Source organism: Hippopotamus amphibius, chromosome 9 (assembly GCF_030028045.1).
Source record: "Hippopotamus amphibius kiboko isolate mHipAmp2 chromosome 9, mHipAmp2.hap2, whole genome shotgun sequence".
Lineage (NCBI taxonomy): Eukaryota > Metazoa > Chordata > Mammalia > Artiodactyla > Hippopotamidae > Hippopotamus > Hippopotamus amphibius.
Genome location: NC_080194.1, coordinates 24,764,304 through 24,777,300, shown reverse-complemented (window position 1 = coordinate 24,777,300; position 12,997 = coordinate 24,764,304). Strand labels below are relative to the sequence as shown.

The window sequence follows — 12,997 nt, the reverse complement described above, 5'->3', positions numbered from 1 at the left end:
GCAGCGGGTTATATGGGGTCACTCCTGAACAAACCTGATAATGGAGTGAGTGGTGGTCCGTGGAGGACTCAAGGGGACTGAACTCAGAGCTGCCTTGGTCAGTAACACTCCGCTTTCCCTAGCATTTCGGAGTGCATGGATACTGAAGCCGAGACGGTCATGCAGCTCCGAAACGAGCTGAGAGACAAGGAGATGAAGCTGACCGACATCCGCCTGGAAGCCCTCAGCTCTGCGCACCAGCTGGACCAGCTGCGGGAGGCCATGAACAGGATGCAGGTGAGAGCCGGGAGTGCGGCCCAGCCCCAGGCTGCCCGGGGAGGAGCTGCTCCCGCCACACACTCTCTGCTGGGACCGCCTTCTGCACATTTAGATTGGACCCTTCCCTCAAGGCTCAACCTGACACCTCTTCCTCTGCCAAGCCTTTCCAAGTCCTGCGGCTGGAAGAGTTAGTGTAGTGCCCTCATCTCAATCCCTGTAGATTTGTTCTTACAGCCCCTCTCACCTTCTAACATGGATGGAAGGCATTGGAGTCTTCTGAGCTGTTCTGTTTTGCATCCCTTTCTCTGGATGTAGGACCACTGCTGAACACATAGTAGGTTCTTCATAAAGATTCATAGAATGAAAAACCACTGTGGATTCTATTAAACTGGCCCTCACTGGAGAGCAGTGTTTCCCAAAGGAGGTTCTGTGGGAACACTCATTCCACGAGAGCCTCTGTGAAAAGAAAGCTCCTTAATCAAAAATGTTTGGGAAATGCTGCACACTGTGTGCCCCCTTCAGATTCACAGTGCCTACCAACTCATTAAAGGCTCTGAGAAGTCCTGCAGTAAAGGTCTAGGTTGAGAAACCCAGACTTTTTCAAACTTCTTAGGTAAGACTTTTTCTACTTACCACCCAGATTCTGGGAAACATTTCTGTGGTCTTGTCGAAGGCCAGCTCTAGGACCCTCCCCTACCAGAGAGTCTTGTGTATTCAGCAAAGGCAGCGACCACTGTTGCATCTCTCTGATGGTGTAACTTACTCTGCCTCTGTGGCTGGGATATGCACTTGATCCCTGCAGGGGCCTGTCAAATCCCTCCTCCAGAAAAGGCTTGTTCGCATTATATCTGCCTCGTACATGAGCTTCTCCCTTACCCTTCGCAGAGTGAAATAGAGAAGCTGAAAGCTGAGAACGACCGGCTGAAGTCGGAGTCTCAAGGCAGTGGCTGCAGCCGGGCGCCCTCCCAGGTGTCCCTCTCTGCCTCCCCGAGGCAGTCCATGGGGCTCTCCCAGCACAGCTTGAACCTCGCTGAGTCCAGCAGCCTGGGTGAGTGGCGTCACAGGGCCTGCAGCTGGCACTCCGGTCTCTAAGCAAGAGCCCCAAGATGAGCAGATCAGCAGATCCAATGGAGAGGCAGCAGGCGTGTGTGCGCTGAGGGTGTGTGTGTGTCTGGGTGTGTGTCTGCTACCAACATGAGCCCAGCCGTTAGACTGCTGTCATGCTTTGCTCTAGCGCCCCAACTTCTCCAAGCCGTGAGCTAGGATCTCCTCGCCCACCATGCTGAGTTCTGTCTGCTCCATTTTAAGAGGCTGACCTGCAAGCTGTATGCTGCCTACCCCACCCCCACCCCGCCCCCACCACGGTAGCCCGTCCCACTTGGGATGACGGCTTGGTTTATGCCCTTCCTGCCTTGGGGCTGGATTCCAGGCTGGCTCGACAATTAGCGAACATGATGTAGGTTTTCTTTGTAAGCGTATCGAGGCTGACGCTTTGATTTCTTATCCATGACGCTGCTCTTGCTGTTGTTTTGGTTGCGTCTCCCTCGCACTTCCATTTGGCAAGGTGCATCGTCAGCCCGCTGGCTCCTTGGTTGGTCCACTGTTGGTTTCTGTGGTTGCATTCTCCATTCTGCCCTCTCCCCTCCCCCCACCCCCATCCCCGTCCCCTGCACCGCGACACCTGGTTTGTCCCGCTGCTGTGCCGACAGGCAGCGGGGGTGTCAGGAAGCCGGCTTTGCTGTCCCCGTGTGCCTAAGGCTGTTGATGTTTTCCATTCGCAGACATGTTGCTGGATGACACTGGTGAATGCTCGGCTCGGAAGGAAGGAGGCAGGCATGTTAAGATAGTTGTCAGCTTTCAGGAGGAAATGAAGTGGAAGGAGGTTAGTTGGATCCCTTACCCTGCTCAGCCTGCCCCTTCCCCAGGTAGAACTACCTAGGGTAGTGATGCCATCATCACACCCCAGATGGAAATAGTACTAACGCTTCCCCTAACTAACCCTAATCCTCAGTAGCAGTTTGACACCGTGAAAGTGAGCAAACGACCCCTCCCTATCTCTTGTGTTCGAAAAGCGTGTAAAGAGTTCTAAAAATGGTCCACGTTGCACCACGTTCAGGTATCTAATGAAACACTAACATCAGTCAGAAATGGCTTTCCTGAATTCAGTATATTCCCAAAGCACTTCAAAGGCGGCTAAGCACATTTAGTACAGAAGATACAGAAATAAGCCACCCAATTCAGCCGACCAAGAGCACCAGTTTTATCCAGCCATCAGAGGCTGCTGACCAAGTAGACACTGGGAGACAGAGATGGCCAAGCCCAGGAGCACACAGGTGACTAGCAGTGAAGATGCTGGGGCATCCTGACTCGCCGAGGCTGGGGAATCTGTTTTCTGAACAGTTTCTGTTCTCTTCCATACCCCCATCAGAGACTGTTTTAGGATGGGGGCAGGGGTTGACAATCAAAGTTGACTTTTAGTCATTGATTAAATCCAAACGATGCTGTGAATGACCGTCTCTCAGATCAGTGGGGAAAGACCTCATGAGCCCCTAACGTAAGGCCCTTGAGGTTTTTGTTTGCTTATTACTGTTTGCTGAGTATTTTAGCCAACACGCTACTGAAGGCTCTGAGAGCTTGGGAGCCCGCAGTGCCCATGGAAACAAAGCGTCTGCAGCCAGACTTCTGTGCCAGGGGATTCTACTTTGTGGCTGGCTGTGGAGTCTCACTGAAGAGGCTAGCCCCAGGACTTTGGAGCTGCCAGGGGTCTGAGCATCATCTAGCTCAGAAAGACCCAATAAATAGCTCCATTTTCAGAGCTTAGCTGGTAGAGTGATAGATTCTAATCGTGATCCGTTCTTATAACATTCTGTTAATAAATGCAAGTGGTAGCTGTGAATGCATTTTATTCTAATGATCAGCAACACAAACAGATCTTGCATTTTACAAAAGTTTGTCACATTCCAAAATTGTATTGTTCTGGAACACTGCTGCATCCAGATGAGGCTGGCTGCCCAGATTTTATCATCTCCATTTTACAGCTGAGAAACCCAAGACCCAAGCATCACTTACCTAAGACTATAAGGCAAGTGTTGGGGCCAGATCATCTCACTGCAAGCCTGGTGCTCTTTTCTCTGCTGAGTTTACTTAACTGCCAGATACACTCCCTCCTCTCCCCACCTCCCTCTACTCTCCTAATTCTATATTCTTATCAGCATGTCAGATATTTTAAAACCAAACAGAATGGAATGTTCTGTTCGTTTCCTTTAATCAGTGTGGTCAGTTAACCCCCACTATGCAGAGCCCTGTGGGCAGAGAGGCAAAAGAGGTAGAAAAAAAATTGTTTTTTGCAAATTTCCTAGAGTTTTACTAGTTTTCCGAATTGAGCATGTTTTAACTTTTAATTGGAAGAAAAGAAATCCAAACTATTAAAAAACAGAAAAGAAAAACATCCTGAAGGAATTTAAGATCTAGCAAGGAGACACACTTGATAAACAAACAAGACAAATACCTAAAAATAAACAAGTACAGAATGCATCATCATATAAGTTGTGTACAGAACTATTGAAGCAATATGAGCTCTGAGCCTGGTAGGTTAATCATTGAAGGCTTCCTGGAAGAGGTGAGTTGGTAAGCAAGGTTTGGAAAGGGAGAGGTGGCAGAAAGGAGAGGGGAGAGCATTCCCCACAAGGGATGTGTGATCTACACACCATATGAGGTACACAGTCGGTAGAAGGTTCTAGATTGCAGAGAGGAAATCCTTTCTTCCTAACGCATGAGTTGCTGTTTTAGCAATAGAAGAGGAAAGTGTTTAAGACTGTTGAATTCAGTCCAAGTTATATCTGGTGTTAAACAGGACTTTTATTCCTCCCTCAAACCACTGGTGGAGTTCTAAGACAATCTGAGTCCTCAGCTAACCTGAGCCAGAAGGGATCCAGCTATTTTTCACCTGCGGACATTTCCTTGCCCTTAGGATTCCAGACCACACCTCTTTCTCATCGGCTGCATTGGAGTTAGTGGCAAGACAAAGTGGGACGTGCTTGATGGGGTGGTTAGACGGCTGTTCAAAGTAAGTGCTTTGTGAAGACGGCTACGGCAGTCCACCTGAGTGGGGGCCTGGGCCTCGGGAGGGAAAGGGTGGTGTGGGTCTTGAACCTGGTCATTTACTGGGCCTGTCCCCTCTCCCACATCCTTACGTTGCTGGGACTTGTCCCCTGGCTCTCAGGTGAACAGGAGGAGGATGGTAAGTACAGACTGGTAACAGGACCAGCTGTTCTCATCTGCTCTTGGCAGTGGTTGGCCAGCCAGGGAGAGGCATTTCCCCAGCCTTGAGCGATTATATGAGCCTCTCACAGTGAACTGCTAATGTCCACATTCTCTCTTCGCTTTAGAATTGTGTCCTGTTGAGTATGTTTCACAATGTGTGTTTTGGGAGTGGGGCTAAGACATCACGTTTCCAGCCTATTTGGTGGGGCACTGGATCCAGCTTGCCCAGCGGCCCGTGCCAACACTTCAGAGTCTGTGATTTGTGCTACACGTGGCACTGACTTCTGATCCATGGCTAGTGTCAAGGATGTTGGCACAGTTATTTTTCTGTTCGTTCCAATCACATCATTGGAGTGGGTGTTTGCCACAGGAGAAATTATTAATGAGCATCTAGGTGAACCTTGATGTACTGGGTGATTTGATAGCTTTTGGTACATTTTTTTCTATTGACCTAAAGTAGGTCAATAACCAGAAGTGTTCATTAATCACATGCCCTGAGTACTAATAATAGCCCACATTTTTTGTGCCAGGGACCACATTGGTCTAGTTGAGTTGGTCTGATCTCAAAACCTGACTTTTAACTAGTGCACTCTCGTCTCCTAGCATCCAGACTCAGGTGGCTTCACAGAGAGAAAATTCTGTTCTTTGACCCAAGCTCGCGTCCCATCTTGGCAGGCCCGTCTGTATAAGTGAGACAGGGTGAGAGATGGGAATGGCTTAGGGCAGACCAAGCCTGCTGCCCCGGCCAAAACCTTGTCTCTGTTCGTGGGCAGTTGGGACATCCTTGGATTTCAGTTGGGGCTGAGAAGAGCCTGTGAGGCATCACAAGTGAGGAAGGGAGACCATTAAAGGTAGAGGCTTATTATCAGGATTCCACCTCAGTCGTCTGGCTACCACAGAGCCCGTGGACTTCGTTCCAAGGTCACTGACCTAAAATCTTTCGGTCACTCATCTAAGATGGAACCCTTTCCAAATTAAACACACGTTTGTTTGTTTAAAACTCTAGAGCTGCTTTTTTCTACAAGTCCAGGGTTTTGTTCCCTTTGTCATCAGTATAGCCCTTGACCTGAGCCAAAAGAAAGGGCTGGTGGAGAGATGTCTTGTCAGAATTACTTTTTCATGCATTTTCCAGCACCATTCACAGGCCCCAATGTCTTCAAGACTTCAGCTGAACTTGCCGGAAAAGCAACCTAACTTTTCCGTGCTTGGTTCATCCAGACTAAACGTTCACCATCTCGTCAGGGTTTCCCACCCTCCCATCACTAACCAAATAAACCTGTACTTTAAGGGGCCTGTGATACGAGGGCATCCTCCCCATAGAAAGTCAGCTCTCCTGCCCCTCGTTCCACAGCTCCATTTCAACTCAGGCATCAGCTGGGAAAGAGGAGAAGGTGATTGTAAATCACCCAGTGAAAACATGAGTCTTGGGCAGATTTTTTGCCGCATCTTTGAGGGGGATCTTTATTTTTTCCAGGAGTACATCATTCACGTCGACCCCGTGAGTCAGCTGGGGCTGAACTCAGACAGTGTCCTCGGCTACAGCATTGGGGACATCAAGCGCAGCAACACCTCCGAGACCCCCGAGCTTCTCCCCTGTGGCTACCTGGTTGGAGAGAACACAACCATCTCCGTGGCCGTCAAAGGTAATCCAGCCCTTGGCAGGGGTGGGAGCTTCTAGAATTGCAGTTTTGCTTCTGTGACTTGGCATAGGAACCTGTGGCCACGATTTTGTTTGTGCATCCGTATGTGGGTTGTATATTTCTCCCGTCCACCGCAGTTACACTTACCTACGCAAGTTGAACAGTCTTCAGCTTTTTCAACCACTGTCAGAAACAAATAATTTTAGTTTATTGCTGAAATTATATAACAAAAGGTTCCATTAGCCTTGTAACGCTGAGACGATGGAATCTTAATAACCCTGTTGAAAGCGGGCTCCGCTGATACCAATGAGTTACTCTTGCCAGCGAGCCTTGGACGCGGCCCCATTCTGCAGATGGGAGACCACGATGCGCTGTGGACCAGAGAGGAGTCGCTCGGAGCACCCCGGGGAAGCTCTTGCCCACGCACGGTGCTGCTCGGGCTTCCAACGCCCCATCACCCAGAGAGGCTCCACCCCAGGCCAAATGTGTTCTGTGGAACTTTAGGCTATTTTTTGCAGGGGGGATGTTTCATGGCCAAATAAGTCTGGGAAACTGCATCATCATTCCCATCTGGGTTTGGGGGGTGGGTGACAGGAGCGTATGGGTTCTCTAAAACCTCTGTCCTTTAGTGTCCTGACCCTGGCTGTTAAAAAAGCTGTGTTATCCAGTCTGACATAAATGCATTTGACTGCCAAATGCCTTTTTCCTATATTTTATGAGCCATCTAAGAAGAGATTGTTAAACACGGTCCTAAATAAGCTCAGCCTTCACGGTATCTTATTTCTTCCCTGTAAGGCATTGACCTTGACTGTAGTTGTAACAGCACAGGTTGGGAGTTGTTTGATGCAAGTTTTCTCTCCTGGTTGGGAGGTTTTCCAGAAGCCCCCCAACATTCCTCATCAGCAGGAATGAAGATTTTGCTTCCCTGGTGGCCAGCAGCATGTTTGAGCCTCACACGTAGCCTTATCTTGCTGGAAGATCCAGGAATAGGCTTCAAGCGCAGCTGCATCCAGGTTCTCCAGCAATGCCATCAAGATCAGGCCCACCTCAGCTTTGCTTATTTTTTGAGCTTTCTGCACATAGCTGATGAGTGGCCCTGATTCATCCTTCTCGCTGAGAACCAGAATGAAAGAGAGTGTCTTTCTGGACAAGCGTGACAGAAAATTCTTAGGAGTGATTCTGGCCCACCATGAGTCAAATACTCATCACCAAATCAGCCATTGTGACCAGGGAGAGGCTTTGGCCCAGCCTGGTCACAAGCCAACCCCTTTGATGGATGAAGGTGCTGGGTCAGCCCTGCTCAGACCAGCTGGAATGAACTCCTTCCAAGAAAGAAGGGTCCTACTGCAAGGGGAAGGAGGGAGGGCTGCCAGGCACACCCTAACAACAGCTGTCCACTCTAAGAACCCTTAAAGGAAAGCCTGATACACCATGACCTTAAATTGCATTTCATCCATGCTGGTGAGCAGGTGAGCACCGCAAGCATGGAAGGGTAAAAGGGATGACCCGTTGCTGAGACCAGACCAGGCCCCTGTAGAGACAGTGACAGGACTGTCTGCCTCCCGAACAGGCCACCCCACCACAGAGCCTGAGCTGGTGCTGCTGTCAGCACGTCAGGTTGTTTTAGCATCTCAAGGGATCAGCTCGCGGGTTTTTTGTTTTTTGTTTTAATTAAATTTTATTTATTTATTTATTTATTTTATTGGCTGCGTTGGGTCTTCGTTGCTGCACACGGGCTTTCTCTAGTTGCGTCGAGTGGGGGCTACTCTTCATTGTGGTGTGCGGGCTTCTCATTGCGGTGGCCTCTCGTTGCAGAGCACGGGCTCTAGGCGCGTGGGCTTCAGTAGTTGTGGCACATGGGCTCAATAGTTGTGGCTCACGGGCTCTAGAGCGCAGGCTCAATAGTTGTGGCGCACGGGCTTAGTTGCTCCATGGCATGTGGTATCTTCCTGGGGCAGGGATCGAACCTGTGTCTCCTGCATTGGCAGGCAGATTCTTACCCACTGCGCCACCTAGGAAGTCCCTCAGGTTTATTTTTAAGTGATACTCAACTCTTCTGTTTTCCTGTGGTGCTTGACACTTATGCCATCAAGGCATTAAAAACCACTCAAGGATTTGAGCTGAAAGAGATCCATGAGCTGCAGGTGATTCACTTCAGTGGTACCGGGGCAGGGGCTGTGGCTTCGTGTGCTCTGAAGTGAGTTCGTCTGAAAAGTAGTCACTCCCAGGGAGGTTTATGGCAAGAGACTGAAACAGCAACAACGTAGATGCAGAGAGAGGGTTTTCAGTGTGTTTTAATCGCTGTCCCGTGTTTGTTATTCAGTTTAGACAGGAGACTCTACCCTCCATACTTTGCATCAAGCTTTGAGCCAGTGTAGGCTCTGTTGAGACCAGTTCTAGGAATGTCTTAGGCCCGTACCCAGAGATGTCGTTTGTGATCTTTCATCAGGGTGATTCTAGAATAGTCACTGCTATCCTTGGTTGGGGAAGATTGGAAACAAGCATATGGATGCATTAGGGGGGTCTGTTTGCAATACATAAATTATGTGGATGGAAGATGCTATTATAAAACAGAGTAAGTGCTTTTCATTTTATTTTTTGCCTACACATAGTGGTTTCTTGAGGTGCTTTTTTAATAGAATTACCTTAGGTTCTGGATATGTAACCTTGGCTGGATCCTTTCTTAGGAACGATATGAAGAAAACAGCTCTTGTAAAGCCAACAGCCCTGAGTGATGAAGTTGTCCCAGGGGGGCAGAGGAGATGTTTCCTCTTGTTGGAGAGGCTCAGCCTAGGTCTGCCAGTATTCACATCCCCAGATCAAATGGTCCCATTTTGCGTTTTTCCTCGTTTTAACGATAAAAGTGTTGAAACCTTTGTCGTATATCTGAGTGTGGACAGCAGTGGCATGTGGCATGCAAGGAAAAACAGGGTGAAGAGGCAGCCCCAGGGTCTGGGCGGACACGGGAGGTTCACATTTGGTTTGAGCCAACACCACCAGTAACGATAAATCCAGACAGACAAGTAGGACTCAGAGGCTTAGGAATTCTGCAGAGGACGGATGAGGACCAACGGTCCAGATATTAAAGGTAAATCTGAGTCTGAGGCAGTCAGCCAAGGCAGGGGCCAGAGCACACGGTGCTGGTGAGCAGGGAGCCTGTGGTGTCCCTGGGTGGGCGGGGCTGCCCAGGGAAGGGGTAGCCTCGGGTTTTGGCAGTCCCAAGAGCCACCCTCTCTGCAGGGCTGCAAACGCTTCCTGTCTCTCTCAAACACAGGGCTTGCGGAAAACAGCCTGGACTCGCTGGTGTTCGAGTCCCTGATCCCCAAGCCCATCCTGCAGCGCTACGTCTCCCTGCTGGTGGAGCACCGGCGCATCATCCTCTCTGGGCCCAGCGGAACCGGGAAAACCTACCTGGCCAACCGGCTGTCAGAGTACCTGGTGCTCCGGGAGGGACGGGAGCTGACCGACGGGGTCATCGCCACCTTCAATGTGGACCACAAGTCCAGCAAGGTGAGGAGGTTGTTCAGAGGCTGCTACTTCGCCCTCTGAGAACCACTGATGCCACTGCCCCCATGATGGCAAAGCAGCATTTCCTACAGTGCTCACCTTTGATGGTTAGGAAAGCCTAGGGAAGGAGGGCAGAACGGAACCAGCAGAGAGGAAGGCTTTGGCCCAAACCTTCCCAGCAGGAAGTTCTGTGTGTGAGTCGATGTAGTTCATTTCTTACTTCCCCGCTATGAGCTGGGCATGGTGCTCAGTGCTGGTAGTTCTTTAAGGTCAACCCAGATGCTTCCAGTTCAGTTTACCAAAAATTCATCACGTGCCTACTATGTTCTCTTGTTTTTCCAAAACAAAAGCTTCTTTTGTGGAATAACAATAAGAACAACAGCTCACATCTATAGACTGCTTGCCCCGGGACCAACAAACTGGCCGCCCCACAGCAGGACTTTCAAGGAAGTAGTTGTCACAATCCCATTTTACAGATGAGGAAACTGAGGCTTGGGGCAGATGGCCATGTACCTCAGGCCACTCAGATGGTACTGAGCAGTAGACGGGAGCTCGAGTCAGCGTCTTAGACCCCAGAGCCAACAAATAGGCTTGATCCTGTCTCACAGGGAGCAGTGGAAACATTTGGACAGTCTGACCTAGTCCCAGCCTAGGGTTGTGAGGTGTTTTCTCAAACCTGTTCATTATCCATGCAGTGGCTGTTGATGGGTGATTCACTCTGACTGGCCCTATGCAAAGGGGCTGGAAAGTCAATTTGGAAGTGACTCTTCCACCTTAAGAATCACCTGGCATCCTTGAAGATGCCACTCCCAGATCTCATGCCCAGATGATCTGTTTCAGCAGGTTGTGTGGGGCTGGGAATTTGCATCACAAGTTCCCCAAGTGACGTGGATGCAGGGGCAGGACTAAGGGAAGTGGTCAGAACCCCTGTACCAACATCCTCTGTGAATAAGCTTAGGAAAGGCACCCTCTCCCGGAACCAGCAAGAGAAGGATCCCAGGCACGTGGCTGGGGGTCAGGCCAGGCTTGAATTCAGCCCCCGTCACTCCCCTCTAGCCAGGCACCCTTATACAGAGCAGAGCTCCCCCACTATACCACGTAAGCCTGCATAAGGAAGAGAGGGTTCCGAGCCTCAGGAGTCCTGTCCTCGTGAGGTGCCTGAGGCCAAGAACCCACAGTGGAGAGGAGCTGAAAGGGAAAATAACTAGTAACTTTAAAAATTGGGCTGCTTCTATTGCTAAAAGTCACATTTTGACTTAAAAGGGAGGTCTGTGCGTGTGTGTGTGTGTATAGGAAGCAGAAGAGATACGACCCCCTGAGCATCCAGGCCAGCGTGCAGGACAGTCTGGCGTGGGGAGGTGCCCACACTTGGGCACACAGCAAGTCCAGAGGCAGTCCCGCTGCCAGCCCTCTGTGCCATCTCAGGCGGGTCCCCTCCTGAAGGCTGCCTTGGCTTGCCCGTCTGTAACATGGAGATAGTCGTAGTGCCCATGCCAGAGGGTCACTGTGGGGCACAGAAGTTCACACATGCGAAGCCCCAGAGCTGGGCCTGGCGCGAGATCATGCCCTACCTCACTGTGATGATAACAGCATCAGGCAGTCGTTCTGGGTTCACCGGCTGGTCCTTAGCTCACCGTGGCGGCCTTTCCCCATTGCACATTCCTCTTTCTCTTCTTTTTCTGACACCCCTCACCCCAGCCATGCTGAGCTGTGTTCCAGTGCCAGCTCCAGACACTGCCCTGCCCATTCTTCACAGTTAAGGCCAAAGCTTATCCTTTCACCCAGACCTTCCAAGGCCCCCTGTGCATGGAGACCACTCCCCGTGCACCATTCATTGTCTGTCTGCCCCAGCACTAATTAGCAGGGTGCATGTGTGTTTGGGGGAAGGAGGGTCTTTTGCTGGGTTGGTTCACCAAGGGCATCTGTGTACCCAGCGCTCAGGCAGCGCTGTGGATGTACAGAGATGTATGCGGCACCTGCCCTCGGGAGCTTCCTGGGAGCTTGGCATAATGAGGAAAAAGGAATGCTTCTAAACCATGCCTGGGCACCCCCACGGGGCCTGCTCTTGCCCGATTTTCTATTGTCTAGTGAATTCCAGAAGGCAGGGCCCAGGCCTCCCTCACCCCTCCCTCGCCCGCATCCCCTGTGCCCAGGCAGACACCCTGTCGTGGGCAGGAACTCAGCACCAGTTACCTCGCGGTCTCGGGAAGGGCCCTTCTGCTGGTGCCAGCCCGGGCCAGAAGGTCCCAAGCACGTGCGTCTCCCTGGGGGCCTTCACCCACTCCTTCCTGCCCGGCCTCTGCAGGAGTTGCGCCAGTACCTGTCCAACCTTGCCGACCAGTGCGCCAGTGAGAACAACGCCGTGGACATGCCTCTGGTTATCATCCTGGACAACCTGCATCACGTCAGCTCCCTGGGCGAGATCTTCAACGGACTGCTCAACTGCAAGGACCACAAATGGTAAAGGCGGCTCTGGACCTCGTGGCCCCGGGAGAGATGTGTGCTGCAGCGGGTAGGAGCAGCGCATGCGCGTAGTGGGGAGTCGCCGCGGGGAGGGGCAGCAGCCAGCCGCCGTTTGCCTAGACACTCAGGTGCCCCGCGGCGCTGTGACACCTTCTTCTCCAGCTCTCTTATCCTTCGCTTCCCCCACAGCCCTTACATAATTGGCACAATGAACCAGGCTACCTCTTCTACTCCCAACCTGCAGCTTCATCACAACTTCAGGTAAGGAGTCACCTTTTGAGTACCTGTTATTTGCCGAGAACTGTGGGCATGTTCCCCAGCTTCGCTCCCTTGATTCTCACAAAAGCCTCGAGTCCAATTTATCGTTCTCAGTTTACACGTGGGGAGAATTAAGTGACTTGTGTGAGGTCACACAGCCAGTCAGTGGCAGAGCTCTTTGATGCTAAGATCTCTTTGATGCTAAGATCTCTTTGATGCTAAGTCCTGGGACAGAGGTGCCGCTAGGCAGGCAGCTCTAGACAGGGGCTGTAGACACGCAGCCCTGCACATCACCAGTGGCACGTCTGTCTGTCCCAAGTGGACGTGAGCAGTGAAAACTTTTGCTGGTGAATGTCTCCGAGCAGAGGGGTCTGTGGACTTTGAGCTCCAGCTGCTGTGAGCCCTTTGCCCCAGCCCCGTATCGAGCTCTCCCACTGCTGGGGTGCAGGGATTCTGTCCTGCGAGGTCATGTGGCCACTTGCCTTGCCACTGCTAAGTGCCCTTTGCCCAGTCCTTACACCCAGCGGGCTCCAGATGCTCCTCTCCTGCCTGGGGCCTTCGATAAGGGTGAACAGCTGTCTCCTAGGCTGAGACCCCCTGGCTTGTTT

General features: G+C 51.2%; 1 protein-coding gene across 3 annotated transcripts in view; it reads left to right on the top strand.

Annotated features, from left to right (window-relative positions):
- NAV2 (neuron navigator 2) overlaps positions 1–12,997 on the top strand; it is a 389,315-nt gene that overhangs the window by 361,187 nt on the left and 15,131 nt on the right. For all 3 annotated transcript variants that reach the window (XM_057748181.1, XM_057748182.1, XM_057748180.1), the window contains 8 exons: positions 123–276; positions 1,144–1,306; positions 2,040–2,140; positions 4,229–4,324; positions 5,996–6,164; positions 9,436–9,671; positions 11,974–12,128; positions 12,321–12,392. In XM_057748181.1, the coding sequence (XP_057604164.1) occupies positions 123–276; positions 1,144–1,306; positions 2,040–2,140; positions 4,229–4,324; positions 5,996–6,164; positions 9,436–9,671; positions 11,974–12,128; positions 12,321–12,392 (1,146 nt within the window). The remainder of the gene's footprint in view (positions 1–122; positions 277–1,143; positions 1,307–2,039; positions 2,141–4,228; positions 4,325–5,995; positions 6,165–9,435; positions 9,672–11,973; positions 12,129–12,320; positions 12,393–12,997) is intronic.